At 41.4% G+C, this 19,216-nt stretch overlaps 2 protein-coding genes and 1 long non-coding RNA gene across 6 annotated transcripts; 2 read left to right on the forward strand and 1 right to left on the reverse strand.

The window, feature by feature from the left end:
- The first annotated feature begins 47 nt into the window (after positions 1-47).
- On the forward strand, positions 48-5,230 carry cpb1 (carboxypeptidase B1 (tissue)). 2 transcript variants are annotated; one of them, XM_020087448.2, is made up of 11 exons: positions 48-159; positions 712-787; positions 1,088-1,212; positions 1,294-1,393; positions 1,482-1,583; positions 1,666-1,770; positions 1,860-1,970; positions 2,109-2,199; positions 2,704-2,906; positions 4,521-4,605; positions 4,867-5,230. In XM_020087448.2, the coding sequence occupies exons 1-11, from the start codon at positions 95-97 to the stop codon at positions 5,052-5,054; spliced, it is 1,251 nt and encodes a 416-aa protein (XP_019943007.2). In that variant the 5' UTR covers positions 48-94; the 3' UTR covers positions 5,055-5,230. The 2 variants fall into 2 exon arrangements, with proteins under 2 accessions (XP_019943007.2, XP_069369162.1); XM_069513061.1 differs by having other exon boundaries at positions 96-159; positions 1,088-1,216.
- Positions 2,789-7,295, reverse strand: LOC138405327 (uncharacterized). 2 transcript variants are annotated; one of them, XR_011239045.1, is made up of 3 exons: positions 7,154-7,295; positions 6,782-6,927; positions 2,789-2,926 (listed from the first exon to the last, which is right to left on the reverse strand). It is a non-coding gene; the product is annotated as an uncharacterized lncRNA (long non-coding RNA). The 2 variants fall into 2 exon arrangements; XR_011239046.1 differs by having other exon boundaries at positions 6,782-6,970; positions 7,154-7,291.
- Positions 7,197-18,546, forward strand: LOC109629669 (glycogenin-1-like). 2 transcript variants are annotated; one of them, XM_020087446.2, is made up of 8 exons: positions 7,197-7,330; positions 9,872-10,007; positions 10,113-10,287; positions 10,375-10,537; positions 15,112-15,238; positions 16,390-16,606; positions 17,475-17,513; positions 17,732-18,546. In XM_020087446.2, the coding sequence occupies exons 1-8, from the start codon at positions 7,324-7,326 to the stop codon at positions 17,879-17,881; spliced, it is 1,014 nt and encodes a 337-aa protein (XP_019943005.1). In that variant the 5' UTR covers positions 7,197-7,323; the 3' UTR covers positions 17,882-18,546. The 2 variants fall into 2 exon arrangements, with proteins under 2 accessions (XP_019943005.1, XP_019943006.1); XM_020087447.2 differs by lacking the exon at positions 17,475-17,513.
- The last annotated feature ends 670 nt before the right edge of the window (positions 18,547-19,216 follow it).

A 19,216-nucleotide genomic window follows, 5' to 3' on the forward strand; every position in this document is an offset into this window, starting at 1 on the left:
CACATTGCTGCATCCCAGATGGGGATTGGTGGATGGGAGACAGGTCAGGGGGTTATAAGAGCCGTCCAGGGACCAGATCAGTCTCACTGACAACATGAAGGTCCTCCTGCTCTTTGGATTGGTGGCTGTTGCCCTGTGTGACAACGCTCGCTTCGAGGGGTAAACTTTGAAAACTGCAATTCATTCTCTTATGTGAATCTATGACTGTAATACTGTGTTTCACAGTAATGTGGCTAGACTATATTAAAGCCAGCATTCACATTCAGTGCAATTACTTAATTCATTTAAATTGTGTAAACGTTAATATTTGTGCACACTGGTATTTAACATGTAACATTGGTCCCATCAGCTGAGAGGAGGCCTTCCAAGAAAGACTGTAGCTGTAATTTTTTTTACTCCAATTCACAAACACTTATTTATGGAAGTTCAGAGGTGGAATTTAGCATTTTAAAAATAAAGCAAATAAGAGTTATTAGGCTTATAAAAATGGTGCAGGGGTGTGACTCAGACTTTTGTGTATAGATAAAACCAAAAACCTCTGCTGCAGTGTCATTAAATAATTGAATTAATCAATCAATCCATTTCCCTCTTCCCACATTTTTACAGGTTTTTGGCTCACAGTATTTTCATAGTATCATTTTACTATTACCTGTAGTATAAACCATCATTTCTGTGTCTTCTATTTGTGATCTTTGTGTTGTTATTCACCAGGGAGAAGGTCTTCCGTCTGAAGCCTGTGTTTGACGAGCATGTGACGCTCATTAGGGACCTGGCTAACAGCATCGAGGTACCTGCCATGCTTTCACACACTCACCCCCAACCCAAACAGCTGCTATCCTCACTCACTGCAGGGGTTTCACTGATCTCCTAATGGTGGAAGGGGCGAAACTGGACCTTCATTCTCCTAATTTACTCAATGAATGATTTTAAATTTCGTGCATGCTTAGATCAAATGATTAATCTGGTATTTTGACATTTAATATGTCTTTCAGTTTGTGAAATGAGAGGCTGAGGTGACGTGTTTGGATTCCATAGCCCATAGAGTGTTGCAATGTGTTCAAGTGTTTGACTTCGGCGCCATCTGCAGGTCGACTTCTGGAGGCCCGAGAGCTCTCAACTGGTGACAATCGATATTGATGTGGACATCCGTGTGCCCGCCATCTACCTGGATATGGTTTACACCCTTCTGCAGCAGAGTGACATGGAGCACGAGTAGGTCACAGGACAAAGATCCAAAAGATGCATCTAGGTTTTACACATAAAGTTAAAAATAAATTTTTAATCCCTCATCAGGGTCCTTATTGAGGATCTGCAGTCTGCTGTTGATGCTGAGGCTGATCTGAAGCCCTCTCCCAGAGCCCACAGCTACACCAAGTACAACAACTTGGACAAAGTATAAAGCACAAACATTATCAGCCAAAATCTCGACCCGTGATTGTTTGGTTTTATTCATATCTCTTATTTGTCTCGCTTAATTTCAGGTCCAGTCGTGGATCGCCTCTATTTCCTCCTCCAACCCCGATCTCATCAGCAAGCAGGTGATCGGAAACACCTACGAGGGACGTCCCATGACCGTTCTCAAGGTATTTGAGGCATCACGTGATTAATGTTTCTAATTTTCTGTGTAATTGCATCTAATGCATGTTTCGTGATTGTGTTTAACAGCTTGGGAAAAAGTCTAGCTCCACGAAGCCCGCTATCTTCATGGACTGTGGCATTCACGCTAGAGAGTGGATCTCTCCTGCTTTCTGCCAGTGGTTTGTCAAGGAGGTAAGGAAGACACGTGGATGGACATGGCAAGCATTTATCCAGATGCTTCCTCTGATTACAACACAAACCTTTTCCACAATCCTCCCCAGGCTCTGTCCACCTATGGCAGTGATTCTCAGATGACCAGCCTGCTCAACCAGATGGATGTCTTTGTCCTGCCTGTCTTCAATATTGATGGCTATGACTTCACCCACAAGAGCGTATGTTCCAATTGCAAGCGTATATATATATTTATAGTCCAACCCAACAGAGACTGTTCTGTATTGTTTTCTTAGAGAATCAGTTGATTTGTTCAATGCAAGTCTGAAATTAGTATTTTATCCACTTGGTAACTTTAGAACAGGATGTGGAGGAAAACTCGTTCCAGGAAATCTGGATCCAGCTGCATTGGAGCCGATCCCAACAGGAACTTCGACGCTGGCTGGTGCTGTAAGTGTAACATATACAAAGCTATATCTCACAAGGGAGTGTTGCACTTACATAAAGTGGGAGTGCTACATTTCCTAAAATTCAATTCGGTTGCATCTTTGACTTGAATGGTACTCAGTGGAATGGTCTGCTTAAATTCAATCATGCTGCAACAGATTACACATACTAAAATCCCTAAAATCAAGATCCATGAATTATTTCCAAAGAAAATGGTGAAAATGCCATGTTAAAGAAAGTGTTAAAAAAGTCCTGGATCAGTTCCCTGTTCCAGATCTGCACCAAAATTGAACGGATTCTTTTCTGGCTGATTTCACATCCTTCCGCCAAGTTTCACATAATCTTGCTTGCAAACAAACAAACAAGCCAAACAACAAAAAAATGTTGCTTTCTGTTATAAATGTATCGTCTCAACCAGAAACTGTGAGAAACCTGACGACAGCACAATGACAGATTTTCTCAGACTTTGACATTTACTCTTTTGCAACGATGCCTTTTTAATTTCAGCAATGGGGGCCTCAGACAACCCCTGCAGCGACACCTTCTGCGGTTACACTCCTGAGTCCGAGATCGAGGTCAAGAACGTTGCCGACTTCATCCGCAGGAACAGGTCCATCATCAAGGCCTACCTCACCGTCCACTCCTACTCCCAGCTGCTGCTCTTCCCCTACTCCTACACCTACCAGCTGGCAGCGGACCACAGCGAGCTGGTACGTCACTAACGTACTGACTGTGTTAACAGACAAACCTGGTCAGTCACAATGACCATATAATTATTCTTCATGGCTGTGTCACATGCATAACTATAGTGAGCAGCTATACACAGCCGTGCTGGAAGTGTTTACATCTGGAATAATAAGAACAGATTTACAGCATCACACACGTGTATTACATTTCTGATGAATCTACATCCTCATATTGTATAACCAAAATATAAGTAAGATTATGTCTACATCCTTGTTTATTAACTAATATTATATATATTAATACTAATAATATTAATACATTTAATTTGAATAGCACTGTAGACAATTTTCAGACAAAAAATAATAAAATCAAATAACTATATATATATAAAAAATCACATATTGAAATAACAGATTCTTGAATGCAATAAGAACAGTTTCACTGCGTTGGGTATATCAAATTTTAGATTAATCTGCCTCCTCATTTGTATAAACATAAAATATTAAGCACTAATATATATATATAACATTATGTCTACATCATTTGTTTGTTTACTAATATTATATAATATATACTAATAAAAGTAGTATTGTATAGCACTCCTAACAATGCTCAGACACTTTACATAGAATTAAAAAATAGGCAAAAGCAAATAACTATATAAATATATATGAAATACTAATAATCACACATTGAAATATAAGAGTCATGTCATAAAGCATTTGTGAAATGAAGAACTTTGTAACTGTGTTTTGAAAATTGGTATATAATTAATTAAAGTATATTCTTATCAAAATTATTGACATAAATGAATTAAATAAATTAGACGCAGAATTAAAAGCATTGGAAGTGTCTTTATCATAGGACACATGTGCATCTTGATTTAAAAAATATCAGCTTATCAAAACGTTCTTATTTCAATCATATAACTAACACCTCCCAGCACCAAGGTGTTTCCAAAAGCTGAAGCAGGAATTCAGCCCATTATGACTCTTATCTAAAGGACACACTTAGCTGCTGCAAATCATTTACAACCCTGCTCTCATGTCTCATTCTCATGGCTCTTTTACCTCTCACTGGGGTGTCCGCGGGGCTGCGTAGTTAACACTCACCCCCCTGCTCCGGCTCTCTCACACCAACTCAGGCATGATCACATGTCTCTGCCCCCCTCTATTATTCCAATTACTCACTGGTTATTTTATTCTCTCTGTCCTTATGCATCACAGAATACAACAAAAAAAACAAAAAGAACTCTGGGGATACGTCATAACTCATCTGTCCATCCAGAAATATCATTTCCTGCTCGTGCATTTCTCTGAGGGTTTAATTTCCTGCTGGAACTCGCTGAAGCTGTTTACTCCTTTGCTTCAATATCAGCAAACATGTTTTGTTTGAAGCGGAGCAATGCACGGCGAAAGCTGCTGTTGCTCAACTCATTACACGCAGGTGTTCTGCTTGGTCTGGTATGAGCAGCATCTGATAGTCCCTCACTTTAGATATTGCTGGGTAACTGTTAGGGGCCAGTAAATTCAGAAGTACAATTCTGCGGTATATATATATATGAATATATCTCGGTTTTATATGTTCAAAAACCTGGGGGTTGGTTTTGATATTTGTGTTTTCTGTCTGTGTCGTAGATGAAGGTTGCTGAGGGAGCCTCTGCTGCCCTGCGTAGTCTGTACGGCACCACCTACACCAGTGGACCTGGTGCCACAACCATCTGTAAGTACAACTGCATTGCTCTCCTTAGGGAAATATTGTATTGAAAAGAACCTTGATGGTCTATTTTCACTTCTGCTATTATGCATTCTGATGTGTTCATACACGCACCCTTTGTTGCCTCAAAGGAAATCAGGAGTCAAGGCAATTTCCAGCAAACAAAGGATTTTTTACCCCCCAATTTGCATAAAAATGCACCCAGACTGACCCAAGTCATCAGCATATCCCACTCTGAATAATCCCTCTCTGCTTGTCTGCCCTCAGACCCTGCTGCTGGAGGCTCCGACGACTGGGCTTATGATCTGGGAGTGAAATATTCGTACACCTTCGAGTTGCGTGACACTGGTCGTTATGGCTTCCTGCTGCCCGAGTCTCAGATCAAGCCCACATGTGAGGAGACCATGCTGGCCGTCAAGTACATCGCCGCCTACGTGCAGAAGAACCTCTATTAGAGAGCAGAACTGCCAGGACCCCTGCCAACTCAGCTCCTCTGTACCAGCCCCATCCAAGCTCTCAGCCAATCTCGAGCCCGTATCCATGGATACGGCCACCACCCGCCATGTTTCCTTGCTGTGCTTGACAGAATGTCAAGATGAGTGCAAACAATAAAATCAATGATCCATCCCCACATGCTGAATCTAATTTTTTCATGTGTATATGACAGCGTAGTGTCTGGTGGAGTGAGTATGAAAATATGCAACAAAACAATGAAAGTTACACCTCATCACAAACAGGCCAGAAAACTGCTCTGCTGCATTCATCGAAAATTATAATAATTCACTTATTTCATGGTTTGGGAAATCATAGTGAGCCACTGAATTTTAACCAAGCAGTGGGGCCCTACAACTTTCAACGTCGAAGATTTAAACGAGTCAATGCTTTGAGAAACAAAAGATTCCCACAATTTACTGTATCAGCCCCTTTGAACCCCGGTGATCCCTCTTGTTCAGCTGGCTCGGTTCCAGTAGTGGATGCTGGCTGGGCGGGGGATCAGCCTTTAAGGATTGTGGTCCAGCAGCACAGTGTGTGACGACCACAGAGCACGCATTGGCAGCGTATCCACTCTACCAAGCATCTGCTTGAGTGGAGAAAATAAAAGAGCCAAGGATCAGCGGGGAGTTTAACTGCAGTGGCACAGAGTCGTGTGGCAGAAGGTAGAAAGGTAAAGTCTTTAGGACAAATGCAACTCTGTAAAATTTAGAAAGCTTTAACAATTAACAATCTTTAAAATTCAGCAGAGATGAATGTTTTTGGGGAATGTTCAAACAATCATTAATTATACACCTAAAGTAACCAAAACAGAATGAACCTTGTAAACAAATGAAAGTAACACTATAAATATCATGTTCAGTTTCTGCCAAGAGATCCTCATAAGTCCTTCACACTGGACCTTAACCCTCATGTCCATTCATTCATCCATTATCTATGACACTTGTCCTTGACCTGAGTGTCACGAGGGGAGCTGGAGCCAGTCCCAGCTGACATAGGTCAAGAGGGGGAGGTTCACCGTGGACAGGTCGCCAGCCTATCACAGGACCAACAGAGACAAACAACCATTCATGCTCACTCTCACACCTACAGTCATTTTAGAGTCTTGGCTTAACCTAACCTCAGTCTGCATGTCTCTGGACTGTGGGAGAGAGCTGGGGAAAGTCCACACAGAGAGGCCTCACCCAAGGGATCGAACTGGGAACCTTCTTGCTGTAAGACTACGTTTTAAAGTTTGAATTCAAACATAAACACTGTAGGACATAGTTTGTCCCCTCTGCTCTGGTTTAGACCTGTGTCCAAAAGCGACGCTACACTACTTGAGCTAACCTGCTGGTTTGTATTTGCACCACGAGATGGCGCCAAAGTGCCAGATGTAAATTAAGGAACATCTTGTTCCGAATGCCAGGGCCTCATTGCAGCATCACAGAACAGAGTTGAATAAAAAGGCATATATTGTCATTGCACGGCTGTACAACGAAATTCAGCATGTCTCCTTCAGTGTTACACACAATATATACAAAACACACAACGCAATCAGAATGCATTGCAAGTCTACAGTTAAAAAACAGGGATGGACATAAACAATAAATGCACATATGTATATTAAGAGTACTTATAAAAGTTGTGTAATTCTACGAACAGTATATTGTATTGAGACCAAGATGTTGCACAGTATTTTTGCACTAACCCAGAGATGAGTGACTTGAATGAGGTAAATTCAGTTCTTTGATGGCATCATCATCATCATCATCATCATCATCATCATCATCACCATCATCCTCATCCTCCTCTCTGTATTGACATCTTGAGTGAAGATGTGACCAGGCAGGGCAGCTGCATGGCAGATGATGAAAGGTCAAGGCTGCATGCAGATGTCCTGGGATTGTTATATATTTTTTTAAATATTTATCCCACTTATAAACAAAATATAACTATACAAAATAATAAAAAGCATGTTGACAATCAAAAGCTAATTTTTCTAATATATCTTTGTATACTTGTGAATAGTTGAACTCTCTGAACTGCTTGTGTGTCCGTGTGCGTGTGTGTGCAGACTCACGCCAGGGGTAGGTGGGTGTGTGGAGGCGGTCACGTGACGCTGCGTCTTGCTGCTGTCACCCTGGTATAAATCACCTCGGTGAATCTATTCAGCCCTTCTCTCCACGCCGAACTGCTGCGTCCCGTCCGGGCTACAAAGTAGCTTCGACTCCTTCCTCTTCTTCTGCAGTCATGGCTGGTACGTAACATTCTAATATTCCAACATTTGGAACCTTCTGCTCTGCGCTGTCCCGTCTTCAAAGAGGAGCTGCTCACGCGCTGAAACGTGTTGCCTTTGAAGTTTTTGGAAAGTCTCGCTGACTTATAATAATCTATATGAGGTTAATATTGTGAAAAAGGTCGTTGTAGCCGGTTGCTCTGACTCAATGTGTGTGTGTTGGGTAACAGTGTTTGCGCAGCAGCAGCCTCCTCTGGTGTGCAGAGACTCACACTCTAGTCAAGTACATTCTGTCTCCATCTGTGTTTTCCTCTCTGTCATATTCACCACACAACCTAAACTCATGAAGGTGTCAGCCATGTCTGAAATATGATGACCACGTATGAAAAATGACAGTGGAACTTGTCATTTGACTTCCACTTGGTCTTTTTGTCAGACTTTTGTCATATGAGCCATGTCTACCTGTTAACTCTGTACTTGACCTTAGGTAGAGAGCCTACTGAATGTCACCATTCTCCATAAGTCAACTCCCACTTGCGGTATAATCTTACAGGGAATTGTCCCCTCAAGTCAAAATGGAAGGGGGACATTTGCAGCCTGTACTGTCAACTCACTGAGCCATGGCTGTGGTTGAAGTGATCGCCTGCCGTCTTTAAAGCAACACTATGTCCCTTTTTAACTTTTAAATAGCTGCTTCAAGTTCAGTTTGATGATTCACAAACTTCGAAGAGGCAGAATGCTGCTGCTTTGATTCCCACTCCTTACCCTTAATGTCTGTTCATGTTAGTGTGAGGGGGTGTGGTCTCCTGCAAGAAGTGTGTGGACTCATTAATGCGTAGCTCTAGATGCGTATACAGAAAAAAGACGGAGGCGGCTGTCCGAACTCTGCGGTTTATATGTCCGCATTTGTGCACGTCTTCTGAAAGGTTTTGGATACAGAGGAAACCGAGCAGTACCCCCTGAAATAGTAGGGGGCACTGTAGCCAATAGTTCAAGCGAGACGATTAATGGACCCGAGAAAGAAATTTCAACAATGGTGGAACTTTATGAGGAGAGACTTTTTGAGTTGAAACTTCAGGGACAAACTCTCTTTTTCCTCTAAGCGATACACGACAACCTCTAGACTCTAAACTCTTAGCTGCCCTCTTGTGGAAGTCTTGCTTAACAACCACGCCACCCTAAAGGCACTTGGAGGTACATGTATGTGGGCAGTGACAGTTACATCTTTTGAAACACATGTATTTTTTTTTTCTTACGTAAAGCATAAATGAGCCATATAACAATAACTGATATACATGAAAACCACTTAATCGCTCGGACGAAGAACCCAACAGAACTGAGCACCAGGTGTGGCTGCAGAGGGCGCTGTTGCTCAGTAAAAGTCGCATAGTGTTGCTTGGAAGTTATTCCTGTGTTTCATGCAGGAATACTACAGCACAGATTGTACCAATGGAAGAAGGGGGCGTGAGGGAGAGTAGGTGTGGCAGCAGTGGGAGAGAACATGTTCTCCTGGCAGCTCTGGTGGCTCCAATTTACAGAAACATCAAGCTCTTGAACATTTTGTACATTTGTTGTGTAGTTTATTTGTCCATTGAGTCACAAGGTTTTGATGTACAACTCATGTTGGCCCGAGTCACACGGCCTCCCCCAGCAGCCACTCTGATGTCATCATTGAGTTTAAATGTCCTCTCACAGGCAAGTCGTTGTTCAGAGACGGGACCTGGAAGGTAGCTGACAGATTTTCCCTCCTGCCGAGTACAGAGCAGGCTTCACACTGCAAATAAAATTCACTTTAATGAGACATTAAGTCTGTTTCACAGTACTTAACTATTACTTTTCTTAAAGCAAGTGAGAAATCCCCTTGTGAGGCCAAAACTTATCGCTTGTGGAAATAAAGTTTTTTTTTTAAAGCAGTTAAAGTGACAGTTGTCTTTAAGCATGTGAATTGATTGGAACTAAGTAATTAAGTTGCAGGTTGTTTCAACTGCAGAAGATGCACACAGAGCCATTTATATTCCTAAAGAGGGAGCAAAAGAGATTGCTGCTTTGGGCTGATTTAACTGTTTATGTTCATTAATCCTGCAGATAATTTGGCAAACATGGAAAATGTGACGTCATGCCAACACATTTTCTGCACTGTCACGATTTAAAACATGCATGTCCAACTTTAAGTTTTCAAATGGTCAAAGAACAGCGGTTACTGGTTTGAGATCTTTATGTAACTTATCTGACCTGGAGCTCACAACATTATTCGACATACGTATCGTACTTTTGCACTAAAACATATTTCTGGAATATTTTCATATTTGTATGATATTTCTAAGGGAAGTAGTCGGATTATATTTAATTAGGACAAAAACATGACGGAGACTTTCCATCAAACACATTCTTTAAATAACTGAATGCATGTATCTAAACTTTCGGTCTTTTCTCTTCTGTAGTAAAAAAAATTTGCAGCACACAACAAAACAAGTAACTGATTATGATGTCCCCCCTACGCAAGAGTGTGCGAGTTTAGATTCACTCGCACTAAACTTCCCTCCTTCTTCTTTTTCTTTGCAGACCAAGCTTTTGTGACGTTAGCCACCAATGACAACTACGCTCGGGGAGCCATGGTTCTGGGCAAGTCCCTGCGCAACCACAACACATCCAAGAAGCTGGTGGCGCTCATTGGTCCACAAGTGTCCGAGCCGTGCCAGTAAGTAACCTTATTCCCCACCATTGAACATTTCTGAAGCAGACAGGCAGCTCCCCCGTCATGTTGTCCAGCTGCACTTGTTCATTCAGTGTTGCGAATCATCAGGTCCGTGCTGAAGAGGCTCTACGATGAGGTGAGGGTGGTGGACTTGCTGGAAAGCGGCGACACAGCTCACCTGGCCATGATGAAGAGGCCTGACCTGGGCGTCACCTTCACCAAACTCCACTGCTGGACCCTCACACATTACTCCAAATGTGTTTTCATGGACGCAGACACACTGGTGAGATGAAATCAGATTTTTTCACTCCAAGATGCTGTACAGTATATTATTGTTCTACTCGAACATTTATTTGTTTCTGCGTCCCAGGTGCTTTCGAATATAGATGAACTGTTTGACAGAGAAGAACTGTCAGCTTCTCCTGACCCCGGATGGCCTGACTGCTTTAACTCCGGTGTGTTCGTCTTTTGTCCTTCGATGGAGACTCACGGCAAACTGCTTCAGTACTGTACAGAACACGGCAGCTTTGACGGTAAGCCGGGAGGGACCCACTTACTTATCAAACTCGCTGCTTTTTGTGTGTGTTCATAGTTTTGTTTTAGTCAATCTAATTTAATTGTCAAGTGAAATGTTCAATTTATTTTCCCAGCTGTTCAGGCGTCCGCAGCTATCTCAGGAAGGCCTGGAAGGAATTTCATTACATCTTGTACAAACGTCCACTTTAACTCAAAGATGAACCGAAGTAGAATATGATGGTCAAAGGTCAAACGAAAACAATTTTTGGCCATGACCTGTGAATAGTAGTACAACCACAACCTGCTAATTCTGGTGCCAGTCACTTTTTCCAACAAACAAACGATTTGAAATGAAACGCTGACTTCAGAGATCATTACAGTTTGAATATGAATAAAACGTGAGGATGAATTAAATTTAGGGTTTTAGATTTTCAGTGGGATAAATCAATGACACCACTTTGGCTTTTAATTTTTCCTTTTTTTATATAAAACATTAAATTGAGAATGGATAATAGTTAATAATAACTATTTAATGTGGCCATACTTTATTGAAAGACATTCATTGATTTGGGTTAGATAAGAAAATCAATAAGAAAAGAAAAACCTGCAACTCTCAGTGAAACAAAACGCTTGTTTTTATATTCTAACAGTATTTGTATGAAGACGAGATGTATAGAGAACTTATACTTCTACTACACTAAGTTTCCCATCTACTGGCTGTAGCTCCATATTTAATAGACTGATGAGAATATCATCAATCTTCTTATTTAACTCTCAGAAGCGAATAAACCAACATCCCTAAATATTCCCTAACTTCTCCTTTTAGTCAACAGACGTATTGGTTGTTCTTACTGATCTATACGTGCTGGTATTAGATACGATTTATTCGTGTCCTTTACAAGTTTCCCTCAAAAGACATCACCGAATGCATTACAAGAAAGAATTTGACATGTCAAGGGTTTGTGGTTTACCGCTCAGCTGAGTTTGGATGTCACTGGTCTTTTTTCAGTCGTACTCAAACATTTTGGCTTTGAACTGTTTGGACTAACACTCGGCTCTTGGTAACGTGATGTTAAACTGAGCGTGTTTATCTTTCGCTGTAAGTAATGTCTTTGTTGAGCCCGGTGTGCGGACACAAGGTCCTCCTGTCACACACCGTCTGGCCGAGTTATTCTCAGGGGCTCGATGGGGTGGGGGTTAAATTTGAGAGGGCCTGTTTTGCCCCGAGCGCTGGTTGACATTCAGCAGCTCCTCTCGTTGAGGCACGCTGCAACTGTAACTGAATCGTTGTCGTTGTTCTGCTTCCATGTCGGGTCTGGTCTCTGCTGAGCGGCTCTTGTTCAGACCAGTGGCTGAAAAGATTATTGGTCCACATTTCTTAAGAGCACGTGTTTCTTCTTCCCTGCAGGTTTACTGACTTTTGCTTTTGAGGAACTAAATTACATAAAAACCTGAATCAGCCATTAGCATTTAAAAAAAAAATGGCACTATGGACTTCTGCCAAGGCCCAACTGTCCCCTTATGGAACCACATTTAAATTCACTAGATCCATATTTTTAATTGTATCTGCACCAAATTGCTCACACTCATAAATATCAATTGCCTGAATTATCTGCTTGTTAGGTGTGACATAATTTTTTCCAGCTGAGCAGAAGCACGCATGACTCGACTCATTTGTGCCCAGCTTAGTCTAACTAGCAAATGTCATCGTACACAGGCAAAAGAAAACGTTTGTTTCGTGTGGTATTCAATCAATTTCACCATCTGAGATCCAAAATTACAGCAAGTGACTCAGCGACATCTTGAAACCAATAGAACTTGGACATGGACATCACACATCGTGACATAAAATCAAGGAAAATGTTGTAAATGCCATATTTGCAATGTTAAAGAAAGTGAAAAAAAAAATCCTGGATCCTCTCTCTGATCTGGATTCGCACCAAAATTGCATCGGTTCTTCTCAAACCCGTATCACATCCTTCCACCAAATATCGTGATAATCCCTCCTGTAGTTTTTGTATAATCTTGCTCACAACCAAACATACGAACAGAGTTTAAAACATAACCTCCCTGGCAGGGGGAAAAATCATTGCACTACCATGACATACACTCATGGTAACCTTTTGAACCAGCTCAAGTATACAGTAAGATAAGTCTAAGAATGACCAGAATGCATCATGCTTATTATTTGATCATCTAAAAACCAGCCTTGAATCTGCTTAAAAAATCTGGCATGTGAGTTTCCTCTGGGTGTTTCGACCTCATATATCCCACAGAAGGAAGCAGCTGCAGAACAAACGATACAAAACTTCCAGTAAAAGCTTGAAAAGCCGGGGCTTGTCCTTTTAAAAAAATCAAATGACAAGCTGTTCTCCCCTTGTGATGCTGTGAAAGAGATTCCATCCGGGAGAATTGGTTAAAAAACCAATTAGTTTGCTGACGAGCGGCCAAACGCTTTCAAGCTCCGACTCATTCTGTCTGCAACAAGCGTTTGTTGGCAGGAGCTTCTCCGTCACAGTCACATCCACAGACAAGATGTTATTGTCTTAATTCTTCCAGGTCTACAACAACTCATGTCTTTTTATTGTTTATTTCTTAATATTGAATATTCCAGTGTGACACCAGTGTCTGTAAGCCTGATGGTATTCTAATAAGTAAAGCTGTCTTATTTATAGCCAGGGACGTTTTTTTCCTGCGCGCTGGAGCATGAGTTGACTAGCTTTGACCTTTAGCATTTCAGTCCCGCTCTGCTATAAGGAAACATGATGTACACATGCACCTCTCTCTCGTCTTGTAGGTCATGAAGGAAACTGTAAAATACTGAAAGACGACAGGAAAATACTTTTTCTGCATCTGTGCTTCCTCTGTTGTCCGTTGCCAAAACATGCTGGCAGAGTTAGATGCACATTCTTGCCGAGCTCTGCTCATCCCCTCAAAATGAAAGATACTCGCTTCCACGTGAAGTCTAGAAACCCCCCGGTGGAGGTCGCGGGTTTCGGCCATGTGTGTTATTTTAAACTGCAGCAGTCTGTGGGTTTCCAGGCACAGGGCAGTCCTGTCCTCGTCAGGAGCTACATCTGAAGGTCTATAAATGGCTGAAATCTCGGCTTGTGCCAGTGACAGTCCGAAGACTTACTGTATGGTTTGTGTGTAAAGCAATTCGGTAGGAATCAGTTTGTGGTTATTAAGCTTGCGTCAGGTTTTCAGACTTCATAACTGGTTGGGTCAGCTGCAGATTTGATGATGTAACAGATGCTCGAGAAAAAAAAAATTCAGTTCTTTCTACTCGAGGTTTCACTGAGCTACTCGACAGCAAACGTCTTCCCACACCCCAAATTGTGTTTACATAATCCACCCCCTTGATGAGGTCCACTTCTGCACCAGTCAAACTGAACTAAGCGGTGCATCCCTCCAATCAGATCTCAAATACTGGAGGCAACTCAAGCGCAAACTTTTTAGAACAAGCCTGAGGGCTTAACGATAATTCACATCACCAGCACAAAGAGAGATGGCATTTTTTAAATACTTATGTCTAGTTGTGTTATTTGAACTTGACTGGTCATCAATAGAGCTAGGTATCATGTGAAATTTGTACCAGTGCAGATTTGTGCGTTTCAGTGCAGATACCGAAATACACAAGGAGACAAACTCAAACTGAAGCACAGGACATTTGTGCAGCAACAATAAATCAGGGTGCAGAACAGTTTGGAGCACGAGCTGTTTGAGAGAGGAGAGGGGGTTTTGAGAGAAAGACCTGGATGTGAAATGAAAAAAACAATTCTCTCTAAATCAAAGACCATGCTCTTAAAATTTAGAAAAAGAAACTCAAGACTTGTTTGGCCTGATCTCAGCTGCTCTCTTCTCCTGATGAACGTAGACCAACGTGAGCAGAAGGATTCATGAAGCTGTCAGATGTGTGCATATCATTTGACTGCACTCAGCTTTTCCTGTTTCACCGAAACCAACCAACAGTTTCTCACTTCATCTCCACACTAATAATACAAATCAACTCCAGATACAAGCTCACCTAATCTTCTAACTTGACATTTACACTTCATAGTAAATGCCCATTCCTGAAAATCTTTTAAAATAAATGCCCTTCAGAGGAAATTTCCCAACATGCATCTCACAGTTCTGTTCACTTTCATCCTGCACATTTACAAGCTTCACCTGCGGCCCTATATCTGATTGATTGACCGGTTCAATATTTAAAACAAATCAAAGCTATTTGAAAAGATGGAGATGTCACCATATAAACATTCAGTTTGATGTAAAATAGTTTTTACAATCCATGTAAAGATGATGGACTGTAAACACTCACTGAAAGATAGATAAATTATTCTAGAGTTCACGTGGATGCATGATTTTTCTGAAACTTCAGGTTTGTACCAACTTGTATAAAAAGTACAAAGTTATAAAGCGCATTTGTTGATATTTTACTACCAAGGACAGATTGAATGGACAGATTAACTATGTAGAGGGATGCATTATGGGTCAGGGTAGAACCCATTCAGTTTTGGGGCAGATCCAAGAATAATGATGAAAAAGTTTCCTCATAGTTCAGTTTTTTTTCCCTCCATCTCTGTTGCAGGTGGAGATCAGGGTGTTTTAAACGGCTTCTTCAACACTTGGGCAACAGCTGACATTTCGAAACACCTCCCCTTCATCTACAACCTCAGCAGCATAGCCATCTACACGTACCTTCCAGCCTTCAAACAGTAAGTGTCTGCCAAGGTCGTGCTGTTCTGTGACGTTCACAGCGTAGACAGATGTAGGTGTGATTTCGAAAGTTTTATTTTGGTGCGTTTCTACTTGCACAACACAATTGTATTATACTCCGGCAGAGAGACACCGAGCCAAGGTGGAAGCCGACACTCGATCACATGAGCGTGTAGTGACATCAGGTTACGAGCGAGATGAGCAGTGAGATTCCAGCAGCTCTGCCCGAGAGTCTCCCGGCAGGCCGTCGTCTCTGGGTTGGATATCCACCCTGAGCTCCCAACAGCTGATACCAAACCCAAAAATAGAGCGGTTTATTTAAAGACCTTTTATGTTGGCCTCTCAGACCCGTCATTGTGCATTGCGTCTTAAGCTCCCCCTCCTCCTCCTGCCTCTGTGCGTCTGAACTGCTCTATGTGTCGAAACATTCCTCATCAACAGGCTCAAGTTTGGCATTTCCTGGCAACCGAATCAGAGCGACATGATAATAAACATGTATTCAGTTGTTGGTAGGTGTTGGTACTCAGAGGACAAGTTTATTTATGTACGTGATAAAAAGATTTTCACATCTGTTGTTGTCTAATACCTCCACAATAACAACAACGTTCTCCAGTACTTATATAGATAAAAACGAATCTTCTAAATGTCTTGACAACGAGACCTATTTCATATTCTGTTGACTGTGTATTTACAATATCCAAAAAAATGTTTCCAGCAATGTTCAGACCCAGAGAAATTCCATTCAAAGTAACGGTACATTTCAATATTGTCGCCTTTTAATTGCATCATATCCACTTTCCCTGTGGTCTCTCGCTCTCTCTCTCATTATATTGTTAATTACAGACACACAGTAAGAAGCGGTTCATCACTGACAGAGCCAGTAACTGTAAAATCTTAGAACATGTATGAAACCACCAAACAGCATTTGTATCGGAACGATTCCGTGATTCTTCCACTGTGTTTTGTTAATTTTCTTATGAAGAGCCCCCTGGTGGGCGAAGTTGCATACTGTACATAATGTGTTGTAATCCTGCACAAAACACAGGCCTCAGACAATCTCATGATTCTAAACCACGTAAAAACTTAAAGACGTGTTGTTATTAAAATGATTTCACATTGGAATCCTCATTTACTGTATTTCTCCCTCCAGATATGGTGGCAATGCCAAGGTGGTCCATTTTCTGGGGAAGACCAAACCGTGGAGTTACACATTTGACACCAAAGCCAAAAAGATCACGGGGAGTGTGCACGAGGACACCGCACATCCCACCTTCCTCCTGGACTGGTGGACCCTGTTCTCCAGCGCCGTGGTGCCGATGCTGCACGAGCAGTACGGAGAGCAGCCTTTTCACTCCGGATGTGTGGAGGTAATTAAACGCAGGTTTTACTGCTTCAGTTCAATTACACCACGAACATTACGATCAATCACTTTATCTGATAAGTAAAGAGCAATCTTTTTTTTTTGCTAGATTTTCCATTTAAAGCAACACTTTTTTAACCTTCGCCCGCCCTCCTCCCCCTGAACTGTTCTTGCTCTACATTACTTTGTTGACGGGGTACGATCTCCTGTGAGGAATGTGTAACGGACTGTGGATCGGTTTCAAAGACTTCAAAGTCGTTTATCTCCATAATTCAGCAAGAAACTTTTAAAATATGAGGAATTCAAAGCAGTTTGGTTTATTTGTTACAGCAGCAGCTCCTCTGGTTCAGGAAAACAGGGATTATGGTGTAATATCCACTGTTCAGTTGTTTCAGTAGAGTGGGCCAAGAGATCAGTGGGCTTTGTTTTTTCTCTACATAAAAAACGCTTCATCATTCAGATATGGAGCCCAACAGAGTGAGTCACCGTGTGTGGCTGCAGAGGGCGCTGTTGCTTAGTAAAAGTTTCTTTAAGAAAACTTCACCATAGCTTAAAAATATTGACAAAGTCTTCGTCAAGTATGGAAACTTTGACCCAATGAATCTTTCTGATTTCCTGTGTAACTTTACTTTTCACACAGTGCAACTTTATTGACCATCGACTTTGACCAACATTTCTAGCTTGTTTAGCTCTATAGGAAATGAAGGGATTGCTCTAAAACATATCTTTATAAAGTTATTGTTCGGTTTTCATATAATCCCTTGTTTTTTGTTGTCACATTTGTTCTTTCCACCTTCATTTATTTCACTTTTTACCATTTTGTTCTGGTTCTGGATGATATACATATTTTCTGTCTTTCTATTTATGTCAAAAAGTTCCAGTATTGTGACATTCTCACTTTTGAGAGCGAACAGGTACGGAGATAGTGATTCTATGCTTTTTATAGCTTAGCGGTCAATAACGGTTTGTTGGCACCTGGTTTAACGCTACTGCTCCCGTTCCTCTAAAAGCTGAAGCTTCTGCGTGTGTTCGCCTGCAGCCATTAATGTAGAAAAGCTACGTATGGCAAATTCAGCACTTAACAAACTTAACTCTTTTTCGTGTATGATTTTTTTTTAATATTTCTGCACAGGATGAAACCTTGTCCTCACACGAACAAGAGCCACAGCTCCACATGTCCTCAGAGGAGCGCAAGGAGAAGTGGGAGCAAGGTCAGGCAGACTACATGGGAATGGACTCATTTGACAATATCAAAAGGAAGCTGGATAGTTTCCTCAAATGAAGAGCAGGGAGATCAACGGAGCACTCGCAGTTTAACACACTCACCACGTCTTTGCAAGAAAATACTCGGCACGTTTTTCCTTCCTGCCCGTTTCCAGAAGAAAATGAGTCGAGTCTCTCTCTTCACCAGCAAAACCTTCAACGCCATTTAAATATTATGAAGGGCTTTAATTATCTATGCAAGACTCATTATTGAGTTGACCCTGTCACAGGGATCTGTTGTGCTGCACTGGAAGAATCTGAAAAAACAATACTAACATGAACTCACTTTTTCTAGGTATTTTGATAAAAGCACTTTTCTTTTTATCTGAGTGTCCTTTTTTAATAAAGGGAGATGACGACAATAAAGAGTTGAACTGGAACTCATGTATCTGTGTTACTGAGCACTTACATGTACATTCTTCTTTCTTTTTCTTTTACGACTGCCATCTAACATCCCCTGATTTAAATCTTAAACATGTTTACAGCGCTTCTAAAGGCCGTAGTGTGGTCCTGTAGTCGCCATAGATACGCAGCAGATCCTCAGTGCCTTCGTGTCTCGCGCTCTCTGCTGCCATCATCCTGTCTGTGTTTGACTTTTTAACTGTCTTTGAGTGTAACTTTGTCCGGGATGTTGACTGTACCACAAACACTCTACACCTGGAAACATTAAAAACATGAAACGTTGTGGACTTGTTCAGGTGGTTTTTCTCCTACATGTGAGTTCACTGGGGTATATTCATTGATACTTGTGAGTAGAGTTAGGTTTTAATGATTTAGAAGCACATATTTAACATATTTCCTGTGCATACTCATCAAGCCCTTTGACCATATTACTGCATTCAATGATTGCTCAGTAAATCATGTACAGAGCTCAAGAGTGAGGTCACAGTTTTAGGAGCAGCTCTGTCAGCGCGAACATTACCAGCATTTACAAATTGTTTTAAAATGAGCTCATTCTCTTAAATGGTAAATGAGTGCAGGGTTAACAGTAGTCCTTTCTTTTTACCAGTGTCTATATTTTCGTTTGTATTCGAATGCAGTCAATATATTACAACTAATTATAACTAACTAGCTAGTAGATTATGTCCATACTGAAACCCTGCCATGGTTTAAAGAGGACAGTTCCTCTCAAATTCAAAAGTGGCTGCAACTATGTCTTTACAGCTCACACCCCCCGCCCCCTCCTTTTTTCATTTCTTTTCAACTCATAACTTACACACACAAGTTCAATCAACATGTACAGATCTGATCACATTTTCAAATAGTCAACACAACGAGTACCTGCAAGTTTACCTTTTGAAAACTCATACAATCGAGTTCAAAATCTAAAACTTGTCAGAGCTCTTTGAGTTAA

The sequence above is a fragment of the Paralichthys olivaceus genome, chromosome 17, assembly GCF_024713975.1.
Source record: "Paralichthys olivaceus isolate ysfri-2021 chromosome 17, ASM2471397v2, whole genome shotgun sequence".
In the NCBI taxonomy this organism is placed as follows: Eukaryota; Metazoa; Chordata; class Actinopteri; order Pleuronectiformes; family Paralichthyidae; genus Paralichthys; species Paralichthys olivaceus.

What these genes read in the sequence shown, in the direction of transcription:
- LOC109629669 (XM_020087446.2), top strand. An exon ending in TCATGGACGCAGACACACTG is followed by an intron (nt 10,288 to 10,374) that starts GTGAGATGAAAT and finishes TCTGCGTCCCAG; the next exon opens with GTGCTTTCGAATATAGATGA. An exon ending in AGAACACGGCAGCTTTGACG is followed by an intron (nt 10,538 to 15,111) that starts GTAAGCCGGGAG and finishes TCTCTGTTGCAG; the next exon opens with GTGGAGATCAGGGTGTTTTA.
- cpb1 (XM_020087448.2), top strand. Translation starts at nt 95, where the DNA reads ATGAAGGTCCTCCTGCTCTTTGGATTGGTGGCTGTTGCCCTGTGTGAC. An exon ending in CAGAGTGACATGGAGCACGA is followed by an intron (nt 1,213 to 1,293) that starts GTAGGTCACAGG and finishes ATCCCTCATCAG; the next exon opens with GGTCCTTATTGAGGATCTGC. An exon ending in AGTACAACAACTTGGACAAA is followed by an intron (nt 1,394 to 1,481) that starts GTATAAAGCACA and finishes GCTTAATTTCAG; the next exon opens with GTCCAGTCGTGGATCGCCTC.